Source organism: Aulostomus chinensis, chromosome 3, assembly GCF_037954235.1.
Source record: "Aulostomus chinensis isolate RoL2024-O1b breed Wild chromosome 3, RoL_Achi_v1.0, whole genome shotgun sequence".
NCBI lineage: Eukaryota > Metazoa > Chordata > Actinopteri > Syngnathiformes > Aulostomidae > Aulostomus > Aulostomus chinensis.
In genome coordinates, this window is record NC_141322.1 from 32,675,302 (window position 1) to 32,689,322 (window position 14,021).

The following is a 14,021-nucleotide window of genomic DNA, read 5'->3' on the forward strand; positions in this document are numbered from 1 at the left end:
AAGAGATAAATCATTCGTGCATGTACAGCTAATCTCGTTAAAACGACAGGAGTGTCATCAATAGCCAAGCCAATCAAATCGATTGTTTACCTTTCAGCACTGGGGAATAGAGAGAAAGAGGAGATGAGAGAAAATGGCCAGCTCAAACATGAGACAAATGAAAACCAAACTTTTGAAGATGAATGGACAGACCAATACATGTTTGTTCTGCCAGCAGCCAGTTCAAAACCTCGTGTCTCATTTGCTGTGAAACTGTGGCATTAATAAAAAGTGGCAACGTTAAGTGTCACTATGAGACCAAACACGGGTCATTAAGGGAAAGGTACTCGCAGAAGTCCACGGTGGGGCAAGTAAAATGATTGAACTTCAAGCACAGTATGACAGGTCTAACCTGAAAATACTGAAGTCTATTGTTTCCCATTCAAGTGCCATACAAGTTCAGACTTAAAAGTATGTATGTTAAAAATACATTACTTTGAAAACACTTGAAAGTTTGACAGTAAATTATATAGAAGTGTACGTACGTTGTTGATTTTATTTTCATCAGGGTACACTCTTTTGAGTGACAATAATTTTAGTTTTAGTAACTGGACTGCTTTGAACTTTACTTGAATACACCTGGTCTATAGTAATGTTCCTTTAAACATTTCCAGAGCCCTTCCCATTGTTCCACCCAGTAACATACCTTGAGCCTTCAAAGGAGTGTGGGAACATAATAAGGTGAAGGCCTTTACACTAGAATCATAGAACTTGTTGGAGGAAAACGAGGGTCAACGTGGGTTTTTTGGCACTCTGAAAGGGTGGACTCGGCATTTCGACTCCCTCTACCGACTCGCCAAGCGACCCAGGTGTTAAGTGGCTTGGCTCGGCTTGCCTCGGCTCACCTGCAGTGTGAAAAAGGTAACCCACGTCCTCTCAGATTTTAAGCGACCTTCCTGTCGCATCCTGATTTTGTCTCTGTGCGGCCTGTCAGGCCTCTCCTGTAGCTTCTTCGGCTCCCTTCCAGACGAGCCAAAAAGTCCATCCTCATTCACTGCATTTGCGCTCCGACATTTTCCAATCCGTGTCGTGTAGCGACTTGATAAGCTGGTGATGATGATGTATCTTTAGGATACACCACTCGTTGTACTTTAGTTTCGTCCAACGAGAAATGATCAGTCTCAGGTTATAGCTTATCAGTGAGTTCTTTGTGGATCAGTGGCTTGCATACAAATATAAAAATGAGTTGGAACACTTATTAGAATTTTTATATAGATTTTAATACAAAAACAAAGCACGTAAAACAGAATAATAGTTCAAGCAAAGCAATTAAGGCACATGTGGAGGATCGGACATGAATCATAAGATTTATCTGAGACTCAAGTGGATGGCAAAGGTAGCAATTAAAAAAGTGTGTGGTATGAACGATAGTGACCTTCAAATAAAAGAAAAACTATTGAAAAGATGTTAAGCAGACTCTGAGGAGTCAGACGGAGTTGGCAGTGAGAGAGAGAAAGACCGAGGCCTGAACAGATGCAGCACTGATCTTTGTGATTGTGACAGCACGAAAACCAACAGAACCGGCTTACGTTCTCAGCTGGATTGCTCCTGTTGATATACGGTACCCCTCCAACGAACTGGTGGGAAGACGGCCTCCGAATCCTACGTCTCAATGACCGTGGCTCCTGCTGGGATTCGCTGGATGGAGAAGGGAAGCGCGTTGGTTCGCTACCGTTTGGTCTCAGGCTGCTGGCTCGACGCGATGCCCCTCTCAGGCACAAGTTGGCTTCTCTCCGCTTGTCAGGATGGAGATGCAAGGCTCACGGCGGTCAATAGTTTTGTGACCGTGAGCCACGATCAATGACATGTTACAAAAATAGAAAATCAAGAATTTAAATGTAACGCAGAACGATGCATTCACAAGCTGAAAAATGAGAGGCACGTTCAACTCTGTGTACCGAAAAACTTAACTAAAGGAAAAGTTGTTGCAAGGAAAGACAAGAAGTTCTGTGTAAAGTTAAAACAAACAAAAATTAAGCAGAATAGAAAAAGAAAAGGGGGGAGAGAGGGACCAGCCGCTCTAGGAGCTCACGCAAAGCACGAGGCACTGAGGAGCGCCCCTGAACCCCGACCCAACTAATGGTGTCACGAATGTTATAATAAACTAGTCCTCCTGGGGGGGGTGACCTTTGACCTGCTTGGGCTATTGGCCAATCAGCACACTTGGCCGTCTGGAATACCTCTCGGGCATTAATTTGTCAAGCCGAGAGCAACTTCATGCCCTGCGGATAGATCATCTAGATAAGTCAGAGTCATGAACATACCAGTGAAAAGCAAGGAACTTAACAACTACAGACAGTGAAATATTCTTATCATGTCCATACACATAGGTGTGTGTATATGTATATGACTATGTGAGTGTATTTGAGTGTGTGTGTGTATATGTGTGTGTGATTGAAGTAACGCACGGAATTCTGTGACAGAGACTTCAGTTACAAGGTGGCATCGCTTAATACAGAATCCAGGTTTCATCTGTGGGTGTTGATAGATTCCTACTCTTGTACTTCGTTTAACAGTGACACAGAACCTTTCAATCACATGAACACTCTAATTGATGTCAGCGATTGGAATGTTGGAATGTTTAAGCACACATACATCTCAAGAAAGAGGGTGCACTTTCACATGATCAGACCTATGCATCCCCAGTTCATAATCCCGGGTCTCTTCTGCAAGGCAAATGTTTATTACACCCTGCGGGGGTAGTGGTTGCAGAGAGGTGAGAAACCCCTTTCGGCTATCTTACCTGGCCGGAGTTGCTGGTTACTGATTAGGAGTGGTTCTTCCTCTTGATGATCAAGGATGACCACCATCTTGATAGTTGCGAATGGCTTGACGTCGTAAAAAGAAAGGGGAAGTAGGAGTTCATGGTTCATGTAAAGGTTTATTGTCATTATAAAAAGCCAGAGAGGGGAAGTTCCAGCTTATCTTTTTAGGTTGAGTGTTCTGAAGGGATTTACTCCAGACATCCTGAGGAGTGTGATGAAGGAAAAGGGGGCAAGTGCACTACAGCCAAGTTTGTCTGCTTTGCAAAAGAGACAACATTGCAATGCACGCAACGACAACACTAACGTTTGACTTGGGGACATCCATGTTGTTGTTTGTTTACCTCTCAGTGTTCCGGTGGCCATTTATGTGAAATGATGACGTTGTCAATGCGATGACGTACGAGAGAGAAAAACACAGGCATGCAGCCCCACAGCGGGACTTCAGACCCGTGTCTGCTGGGAGCTTGAATGCGCCCGAATGCCGAGCAAATGCAGGTCCAAAAACCTGCGTTGACATGCGTTTTTCAGTGTGAAAAGGGTGTTAAAAAGTCATGAATGGAACATCTGCATATGACAGGAATGTTCTCTTTATATCCCAAAATTGGGGTACAGTAAATGTGTGAGATGTTTTTGGAGAACCTTAGATATATTTGGAGGATGTAACAGAAAGGTCCCTTGAATGTTCCCTCCTGCCTAGGTATTTTGCATTATCCCTCTGAGATTCTCCTGTTCCTCCCTTGTGGCTATTTACAGACTTCAGTGTTCTCACTAATTTGGGTTCAATCATGGTTACAGTAGTTTCTTTGACGTCTGTCCTCCTCGGCTCAGACCTCCAGATTTACGCAGTTACACCAGTACCAGACAACATCGATGTCCTTCAGATGGACAGAGTCCCTGACCGCATCAAGAGCTTTTACAGGGTCAACAATGTCCGGAGATTTCGTTATGACCGGCCCTTCCACAAAGGACCCAAGGACCGAGATAACGAGTTCAAGGTGATGGGAGAATTTTTTATCCACACTTCCCCAGACTTTCTAAATAATAAATTTGTAGGATTTTTTTACAGGCTAATTAAATGCACCTGGCCAAACGAAAACCAGTATCTCATCCCATAATACTCATAGAGCTTGGAATTACAATATTTAAGTAATCATCTCTCTCAGTCATCCTGGGCTCATAATGAAATGAAAGACATCTATTTAAATATGTCGCGGGAATCTATCACCATGGCAGGCATAGCATGCAGCAAATGAATAATATTTTCTTTGCATCCCTGGTTTGACTCGATGCTTGAATGAGACCCAAACAGACTTTAAACTATACAATGTGATACAAAAAAATAACTGTAAATTCATGTATTGACACTAAAATTCAAATATCTATCCTTTGGTGTGTGTGCCTTAGAGCCTTTGGATAGAAAGGACAACGCTGACCCTCACTCACCCTCTTCCTGGGATTTCACGCTGGTTCGAGGTGGAGAAGAGAGAGCTGGTCAGATTTATGTTCACACCTTGATAAACTGTAATAATTGAGATGGATTAATTTCTGCTCTAGATTTTTTCTGGCATGATCTCTACTGCCTTTCTCTCAGGTGGAGGTGAGTCCATTAGAAAATGCTATCTCCGTTGTTGAGAATAAGAATCAGGAGCTGAGGACCCTGATCAGCCAGTACCAACACAAGCAGCTGCACAGCAACATCAACCTGCTCAGCATGACCCTGAATGGCGTCGTTGATGCTGCTGTTAATGGAGGAATTGCGAGATACCAAGAGGTCAGAAAAAGAGCATGTAGCTCAGGTTGTCCTGAGGCAAAAGTTTGAAGTATAAATAAGCAAAATGCAAAGGTCCTTATGTTGATGGTTACATTGATTGTAAATATGTTTAATGTTACATGTGTTTTAATGAAGGAGTCTAATATTATTAGCACCACCTGTTAATAATTCAAGGACCATCTGCCTCTGGGCCCTGGTTTCCCTTTGTTACCAGGCATTCTTTGACAAGGAGTACATCAACAGTCATCCTGACGACACGGAAAAGATCACACAGCTGAAAGACTTGATGCAGGAGCAGGTTAGAAATGTTTTATGGTCATGTTTCACATTTTCGCTACATTCTCGTTTGTCTCTATGTCTCATCTCCATTTTGAATACATCATCTTTCCAGGTTTAGATGATAGATGTAAATATTGGTTTATAGATTATCATGGACTAAATGTGGTTTCACTGATTGGTTTGTGCTTTAGAGCCTTGCGGCCATCTTGTTTTTTTGCAACTGAAGGTACACATATTTGCTTGGTTGTAACCCCATTCTTGTATTTCTGTAACAAATAAAAAGGCATAAAAAATAATTCAAAGTAAATAAGAGAAGAATTCCTCGTCAAGCTTCTCAAATGAACATTTTAAGACAATATTCAGTGTGGTACAAAAATTTTGGCGTTTTGTCAGTATGGAGGGGACAATTTTCCTCTCCACAGGAAAGAAAATAAAGGAACAAATAACCCCCTCAAACATTACATCATTATCACCGATGATATGACAGATGACAATGATTTGATTAGACAGCGTCGTATTTTATATATGTAGGCAAATTTGTTGGCCAGAAGATTTTCCTGGTGTTCAGAGAAGGTTAAAGTGGGTCTTTTTAGGGTTACTGCACCCCTCTTTATACTGCGCCCTTGTGGATAAACTTAAAAAAAAAACAGCATCCGCAAACTTCAGGTTGCGTATAACGATTGTCTGAGTTGCTTACTTGGGAAACCAAGAAGGTACAGGGCAAGTGAGCTTTTCTGTAATGTACAAGTTATCACTTTCCATGCTCTTTTATATGTCGGTTTAACAGTTCTTGTAATGCCATTATAATGATGACTAATCCTGTCCTCAGCACAGTAAGACACCAGTCTGCTATGTGGAAACACTGGTATGACTGTCTTTTTAAAAATATGGCTGTGTGTCTGTCTTGTCTTTTTTAATGGACCTGGAGTCTGAATAAAAGCACTTCTTCTCTCATTGCCCTATTTATTCACTTTTGTCTGGATTTTAGTCCACCATCTTTAGTAACGACCACTGTTTCATAGATTCGTGGGTAAGAGGAAATCAGAATCAGAATACTTATTCATCCCTAAGGGAAATTCTGTAAAAAAGCAGGACATTTCCAGCCCAGTCAGTGAAAACAATTGACATTGAGCTTTGAATAAGAAAATGAAGTTCCATCAGAATTAGACTTTTTTTTTTTCCTTTCAAGGTTCGTCAGTAGATGCAACTTCTTGTAGGCCAACCGGTCGTGAGACACAAAAGTGACTCCAAAGACCAATATAGAGTTCACCAGTGCTTACTTTCATCTGGTCTATTTTCTAAAAATGGATTTACATCACCTGCAGACAGACAAGCAAAATGTAATAAACATTTCATATACTGTTGCAGAACGTTGTGACAATTTTTAACAGAAAAAAGGAAAGGGAAAAGAAGTTTAACTTGTTTCCTACAGGGTCACATCCTGGGAGTTGGCCTAGCAGTGCATGAGAAGCTGGTGCACCCGGAAATGCGTCCCTTGCACAAGAAGCTGATTGATCAGTTCCAGATGATGCGGAGCAGCCTCTGCCATGTGAGTGCTGAAACATATTCAGTCTGTCCAGCTTTTCTATGCAGAGTTTCATGGGGGGTGGGAGGTTGTTAATCAAGTAAGTCTTGTTCTCTGTCCAGTAGCTCATCTCTTCTTCACAAATCCTGATTTTGTCTAGAAATCCACAATCTTGCTCTCAAATATGCATGAAGACCATGTGATCCTCAGTGCATGAATGTTGCAGGGTCTTCCTGTGCTGGACAAAGCTGCCTCAGGAGCAAACACACATCGAGGGATTCTGGCCTCTAACAGTCCCATGAGCCCTGAGAGCTTCAGGCTCCTGCACCGGCACAGGTCAGCATCTCTCTGTCTCTCTCCCTCTCCCTCTTACTCACTCACTCACTAATACTCCCTCTTACTCGCTCACCTTCATTCACCCACTCACTCACAAACTGTATTTTTTCTTTGGCTCATCAGAAATAAGACTCTGAAACCAGTTGAATGATGAGCCACACTCTTTCTTCTTAAGTAAAGTTTGTTTGTACAGCAAATCACAGCAAATGTTTTCTCACATCAGAACACCTGACAGATCATCAGAGGCAGAACACTTGTGACGGACATCTGAAAGACTATCTGAAAAGTTTCAGCGCAAAATATTTTAACGTGGACTTTTAACATGTCTTGACTGTTTGGGTTGAGAGAGAGAGAGAGAGAGAGAGAGAGAGAGAGAGAGAGAGAGAGAGAGAGAGAGAGAGAGAGAGAGAGAGAGAGAGAGAGAGAGAGAACAAGGAGACTCAACACAATAACAACAACAGCAGCAATAAAAATTAAGATACACTTAAAAATGATAACATCTTCAACTACCACAACAACATTCTCCTGCATAATACAAGAAATAAAGTATAAGCACGAATATGGAATTGGTACTGCTAAGTACTAAGTACAAATAAAATACTGATTATGCTAATATTAATACAAATACAGCAAAAACAGTGCTAGTAAAAGTCAATCGTTTTTTGTGCTAATTTTAACACTAGAAATATCAACAGTGGTCGCTCTCGGGCAGCTGCAGTAGTGGTCGTAATATTTCTGTCTTCATCTTTCTTGGTCATTTCCCACCAGTGTTTGCTTGTTCACTCGTTCCTTCCAAACCTCGTCACACATATCTTTGTCTTTCTTCTTTTTGGTTCGTTGTTTGCCTCCCATCACCCCCCCCCCTTCCCTCCTCCCAGTCCCAAAGCTGTTTTGACGACTTCTCTTTCCTCCCGCACCTCCAGTGAGATGGGGAATGTTGGGAACCTGCTTATCCTGGCTGATGGTGTGGTGGTGGAGCCCCCCGAGGACTTATATCGCGTGCAGGTATGTATAGGTAAAAAGCTAAACTAGATACAATTATAGTGTGTAACTAACCTAATAAATATAACCACTGATCAGCCAAAGTATTAAATAGCATGTTCATTTTTATTCAGTCTGCATGAAAGAGAAGTTGATTTATTTTAATGATAATTTGAAGGGCTGTGAAATTCTACTTTGTTTTACTAACAGGTGAATTTAATATTTTATTAAATATTTTGTCTAACCCAAGTGTATGAACGAAGGTGACAAACGATTAGAATCAGCTCCCAAGTTAACCTCTTGAGGGGGAAAATGTCATACAAGTTGGAGTACACGTGGAGAGCCATCTTTTAAATTTTTTTTTTTTTACAGAACTTAAAATCCTTTTCAGCACTAGAAACCTCATACACATTCTAGCTGAACATTGCTGGCTGAGCACACTGAGATTTCCTCTTAATAACTGAGTTTACTCTACATCCTTAAAAAGTGACAAATGTAAAGAATAAAAGGAGATACTCATCAATTTAAATATCAAAAATCAGTTACTCTCAAAAATCTGAATTATACTCTACACCAAGCAGGAAACAGGATTTATGGGCATTAACTAAACTAGTTATTATTTCATTAATACATCCATGGTTAAAGACAGAAAGAATGTTAGAAGTTGTCTATGTGGAGGTAAATTTCTCTTTTCCAGGTAAGAATGGTGAATAGTCAAAGATTTGAATCACACAATCTTGGAAGAACACTCATGAGAAAATGTAGCTGCTCAAATGGACTTCTCATTTGTTGTAAACACAAGACAGTTTTCAGATTAGCAGGTTTGAAATGAGTTTATATTACAACACACATAATTGTCATGCAAGTATGATGTGTTTACTTACCCTGGCAACTTTGTGGCTGCAGGCAAGCCCCTCCTCCTCCAGTCTTAACTCCATACATTCAGCACCCTCTCAGATGTTAAACTCCGCCTCCTCAACAATGAGAGGTAAGCAGCTCAAACACGATTCTTTTCACATGAATACATGACACTTTTGAGTGAAGTGCAGAATAGAATCTCCTTGGTGTCTCTTTGCAGTTGGCTCTCCTTTGTTGCTGGATAAATACAGACACAACCGGGAAATGCTGCTGCTGCTGCCGCCACACAGAGAACGACCAAGCAGCGCCATGTACAGCAACATGGCCGAGAGTGGACAGGTGTGGAGGCACTTCTAAGTTGAACCAGAGCACAGGGTTAGCACAGTTAATAGTGCAGAACGAGGACCAACTGACTGGAACTTTCAGACAGAAGTTACCTCGTTGTCCCAGAACTTTCTGGAGAACAACCTCCATGGTGTGACGGACATCTCCTTTTAACTTTCTTTTGGTCACTGTCATTGATGATGTTCATACTGGAGTTAATTCCCAGCATAATCCACTGTTCAGCTCCCGAAAACTGCCAAAAACATACAGTATATCACAGGTGTCAAACTGGTCCAGTAGAGGGCCGCTGTGGCTGCAGGTTTTCATTCCAACCCAGCAAAAGCAACACCTGATTCTACTTAAATCAACTAAGCTGTGTCCACACAGCTCATTGGTTGGATCAGGTGTTGCTTTTGCTGGGTTGGAATGAAAACCTGCAGCCACACGGCGCTGTACTGGATCAGTTTGACACCCCTGCAGTATATGAAGCCTGTGGGTTACATTCCTGTAGAATAATTAGAAATATCCTTTTAACATTTAGAGCATTTTAGGAATGAATGAATGATGAGAATTAATGGTCTTCATTTTTTTAGAACGTTGTCTATAACTTATACATTCTACAAGTTTTACAGTATCATTTTTTTAAATTTAAAGTTCAGTTTATTTTATTCATTGTAAAAAAATGAAAAACATAATTTAAACACAAAAAGGTTCCCAAATTCAGAACAAAATGGAGTAAAATGAAGAGGAGTCTTCTTTTCTCTGCTCTTTCATCCCAAGAAATCCATTTACAGGGCCACACAAAAAAAGAGTTGAACAAAATTTGGAAAATATCGACAGTCCCACACAGCCACTCACGATCCCTTGCTATTGTTGTTATGTACTAACAACAAGAACTCTATCCAAGCCTAACCCCCAGCTCATGTAGAGCAACTGGGAACATGATGTTGCTTTATGAATCAGGTGCAACAACATCAAATAAAAGATGATAGTCAAAAAATAAAAGACTGTAGTTGATAGATACGCAGAAATAAAGGCCAAAAACAGGCAGTGGGATAAAACAGGAAAACTTGCTTCCAATGACAGCCTGCTAACCTCTGCTGCTCAGCTATATTTAAGAGACTATTGCAGAAACTCAGTTGTTGTAAATATAGAAGCCACATGACAATACTCCAGTCAAATCAAGTCAGTTTTATTTGTATTGTGCCAAATCACAACAAAAGTTTTCTCATGACAATTCTCCATCATCAAGCACATCCTGCAACAGCGGTGACAAAAACCTTCCTTTTAACAGGCAGGAAGGTGGAGCAGATCCAGGCAGGATAAAACCTCTTTTATGGCCTGTCATATTTGGTGTTTATGGTAATTGTCAAGCTGTCCATTTGTATAACTACTGTGCTTTTTGTCTTCAGCCAGCAAACCTTCAGCGGGCATTGCTCCATCAGATGATTGGTCCATGCAAACCCTGCAGTGACCCCAACCTGTCTGTTGCTGACAAAGGTAAACAGCTTCCCACAAACATACAGGTCCAGGTGACTTTATTGTACCAAAAAAGTCACCTGACCCTGTATGCCAAAAGAGTATATAAAAAAAAAAACAGAAAAGGTACACCTACCTCATACACTCAGGATTATACTTCATAAAGGTCTTCTCCTTTCTTTCTGTAATGATTGTGAGTGGTGTACATTTATTTCCTGTCCCTGTTTTTTCTCCAACTTCGTGTGCGTGTGTGTGTGTGTGTGTGTGTGTGTGTGTGTGTGTGTGTGTGTGTGTGTGTGTGTGTGATTGTTCTCTATCTCAGTGGTCTAAGGTTTATGGCTGTAGGCATGCACAAGTGCATTTAGGACATGTCCTATCTGTTATAAAATTCTTTTCACATGCCATGATGGGGGTTTCTTGTTTGTCCTGCAGTTTGCATAGGTTAGTGGGGGTCATAAAGGAATAAAGGGTTAAGAGATGGGTCTGAAAGATGCCAACTTGATTTAAAGATCTAAAGCTGTACTTAGGGAGCGTTTCCACTGGCTCACCTTGGCTGGGGTTGGATGGGATTGGGTCGATTTGGCCCTGTTTCCACTGGCCCCAACACAGTACTAACCTTTACCATTTTGGTCCCCGCTCTACTGGGGTTCCAAGCGAGCTGAGCAGGGACTAAAATGTGACGTAAACACATAGCGGGATGCTGATTGGGTAACTTAAGTCGTCTACCTCGTACCATCTTGGCCTCGGTTGAATCCTGGTCATGGCTTGGTAAAATCTCATTCTTTTCTTGGGGGTTCTGTTTCACCGCTTGAAGCCTCGCCTGTCTGTCCTCCCTCACTTTTAGTTGAGGCAAAAACATCGGACGAGCAGCAGGCATCACGCTGCCTCCATGTCCTCCATTGTTGTTGTGTCACACACAAATACCGCGGGGAACTCTCAGCTGGTGAATCCACCCACAATGGTGTGGTACCAGTGCTAATGGAAACGTATCTGTACTGAGCCATACTGACCGACCCGAGCCGAAATGAGCTGGTGGAAACACAACCTTAGAGGACTGGGAAGATATGTGACAATGTGGAATGTGTCTGTATAAACAGGAGAAAGCAGAAACGCCCAGTTGTAAGGTATATAAACCCATCTGCTAGTGCTCCAAAGTGAGTCTTTTCTCTGTAACCTCACTTGTGTGTTGCATTGTAAAAGGCTCCTTCTTGTACAAGAAAATAACTTCAACTTAAAACTTTGATTCTTCAGATCCAGTTTATCATTTAAGGGTCATTAAGAAGAAATTCTTGTGACACTATCAATTAAAACTGGTTCAACAATTAATAATCTGGGCATGAATGCTGGCATACAGGGGTTGACATTAGTCTCTAGATGAATCATATGTGTATTATTTGGGCCTAACATACATGTAAACAATAACAGCAATGTCTTCAACTTGTCCCACCGCGATGAAGTCAAGTTGGGTTGTTGTCCTGTCTCCATGTTTTGTCTTGTCACTTCCTGTTTTATTTTTAAATCTAACTCTCCTCTCATTTCAGGTCACTCACCTTTCCTCATGTGTCTTGGTCTGATTGCTAAGTGTTTCCACCTGTTCCCAGTTACCCTGTGTTTATATATTGTCTGCATCTCCCTTCGTCTTGTGCCAGTGTGTCCTGTCACGACCAGCCTTGGACACAGGCACAGGGTTCAGATATTTCAATGAAAGCTTTGATGAAGGTGTCCAGGTGACTCCCAAGTTCGAGGAACAGAAAATAGGCTATGAACCTGTTTTATAGGATCACCCCTCTTCCGTACAGGGAGAGGTGTGGCTATGAAAAATATCACAATAAAAATGACTCCACTAAAAAGAAGAAGAAACACAATAGGCTATTGAAGGTTAATCGATAAATAAAAATCACTCCAGCTACAGAGAAAACAAGAACTCAAAATAAGAAGCATAAACAACAAAAACACTCCTAAGTAACGAGAGGCACAAAGTTATGTAAAGACAAGGAAACAAAAGATCACTCCTTGCGGAGGAAACAAAAAGCTATAAGAACATCAACTAAAGACTGGTCTATGAAAGAAAAATTTAAAACAAAAAATCTCTCACTTGAAGGAAGGAAAATACAAAACATCAGTCAAGGTTGTGGTCAAAGGGCTGGGGTGAACGCAGGGGATGAAACATTGGCACAAGACAAAGGGAGATGCAGACTAGAGCAGGGGTCCCCAAACTTTGTTCTGTGAGGGCCACGTATGTTTTCCCTTCTCTGATGGGGGGCCGGGGTCAGTTTGTAACAGAAAAAGTGTGATGATCGCAGGGGTGTCTAAGTGTAAAAATGCATTGTTTTCTAGAAAGCTACACTACCAAATAACCCTCTCTGGGTTTGGGTGTAGGATTTTTTTTCTGGGGTTTGCCAGATAAGGACACAGACTGCAGAAGGGTGGAATAGAATGTCACGTTCTATGCATGTATGAAGTAGTGTTCACACCAAATGCGAATTTTCGAGTCGCTTTATTCTCGCAAATTTGATCACTGGATCATATGTTTATATTTGTGTCATTCGTGCGAACTTTTTTCCCCGCAAGGAGAATTTCTTTCCACCATTTCTTTCCATCATCAACCACGGCTGACGTAACAACCGTTGCTGGCTTGTATCTGTTGTGGAAGTCCCGGATACAGCAGAAACCCAAATGCTGCTGTATCCGGATCCATGACACAATCCGGAGTCGCACACAGCTGGGTGAATTTCACCACTTTTTCTGGGAACTGCACCTGGATGACGGCTGTTTCCAGCGGTAGTTCAGGCTGACGAGGGCTGAGTTCGATGACCTGTTAGCGAGGATCAGTGTCAGGATATCACAGTCGGACACCAACCACAGCCAGGACCGTTAATGTGACTTCACTGATGACAGGGAATCTCAACGCTGATAGGCTCTCTCGACAAAACATCAGGCCAATTTATTGCGCAAGTTGAACGCGAAATTTGCGTCGCGTTATCCGCGTTGCCCGGCGAGTATACATGCGAATTCGCATCTAATCGCCTCTCTACATAGACTTGACATGTAAACTTGTTGCGTGAAAAATTTGCGTCGCATTCGGTGTGAACACGCCTTAATAGTTAATAATGAAAATAGTTCATAGCTAAGGAACATTTTATTGCAAAAGCCAAATTTTAGTATCAAATACGAACACACATATATGAAAAAAAATTCAAAATGCGTCTCTGGTATTGTTCAGGGGGCCGGGCCAAATGTGAAGGCGGGCTGTGTCTGGCCTGCGGGCCGTAGTTCGGAGACCACCGCTATAGAGCACAAGGTAATGGAGAACAGGTGGAAACACTTAGCAATCAGACCAAGATACATGAGGAAGGGTGAGTGACCTGAAACGAGAGAAGTGTTAAATTTAAAAATAAAACAGGAAATAACAAGACAAAACATGGAGACAGGACAAGAACTCAACTTGACTTCACTGCGGTGTGACACCACTCCCTTTAAATGCCAGTTGTCACCAGCCTTCAGAGTCCTCATCAAGTCAAAAAGAGCTGAACACATTAGTCCTGTGTTCTGATTACGTCAGTGGCTCCCCATAAAACCAAGGATTGATTTAGAAATATTTCTTTTCATTTAAGAGGTTCTGCATTGTTCAGCTTCAATGTATATCTGTGACCTGCTCACTCTT

General features: G+C 41.7%; 1 protein-coding gene across 13 annotated transcripts in view; it reads left to right on the forward strand.

Annotated features, from left to right (window-relative positions):
• LOC147268701 (dedicator of cytokinesis protein 3-like) overlaps positions 1-14,021 on the forward strand; it is a 90,658-nt gene that overhangs the window by 64,406 nt on the left and 12,231 nt on the right. For 12 of the 13 annotated variants that reach the window (XM_086200510.1, XM_086200512.1, XM_086200513.1 and 9 more), the window contains 10 exons: positions 3,633-3,799; positions 4,209-4,295; positions 4,396-4,575; positions 4,790-4,873; positions 6,287-6,403; positions 6,606-6,715; positions 7,594-7,720; positions 8,603-8,684; positions 8,775-8,893; positions 10,291-10,378. In XM_086200510.1, the coding sequence (XP_086056636.1) occupies positions 3,633-3,799; positions 4,209-4,295; positions 4,396-4,575; positions 4,790-4,873; positions 6,287-6,403; positions 6,606-6,715; positions 7,594-7,720; positions 8,603-8,684; positions 8,775-8,893; positions 10,291-10,378 (1,161 nt within the window). The remainder of the gene's footprint in view (positions 1-3,632; positions 3,800-4,208; positions 4,296-4,395; positions 4,576-4,789; positions 4,874-6,286; positions 6,404-6,605; positions 6,716-7,593; positions 7,721-8,602; positions 8,685-8,774; positions 8,894-10,290; positions 10,379-14,021) is intronic. The other variant, XM_086200505.1, reaches the window with a different exon arrangement.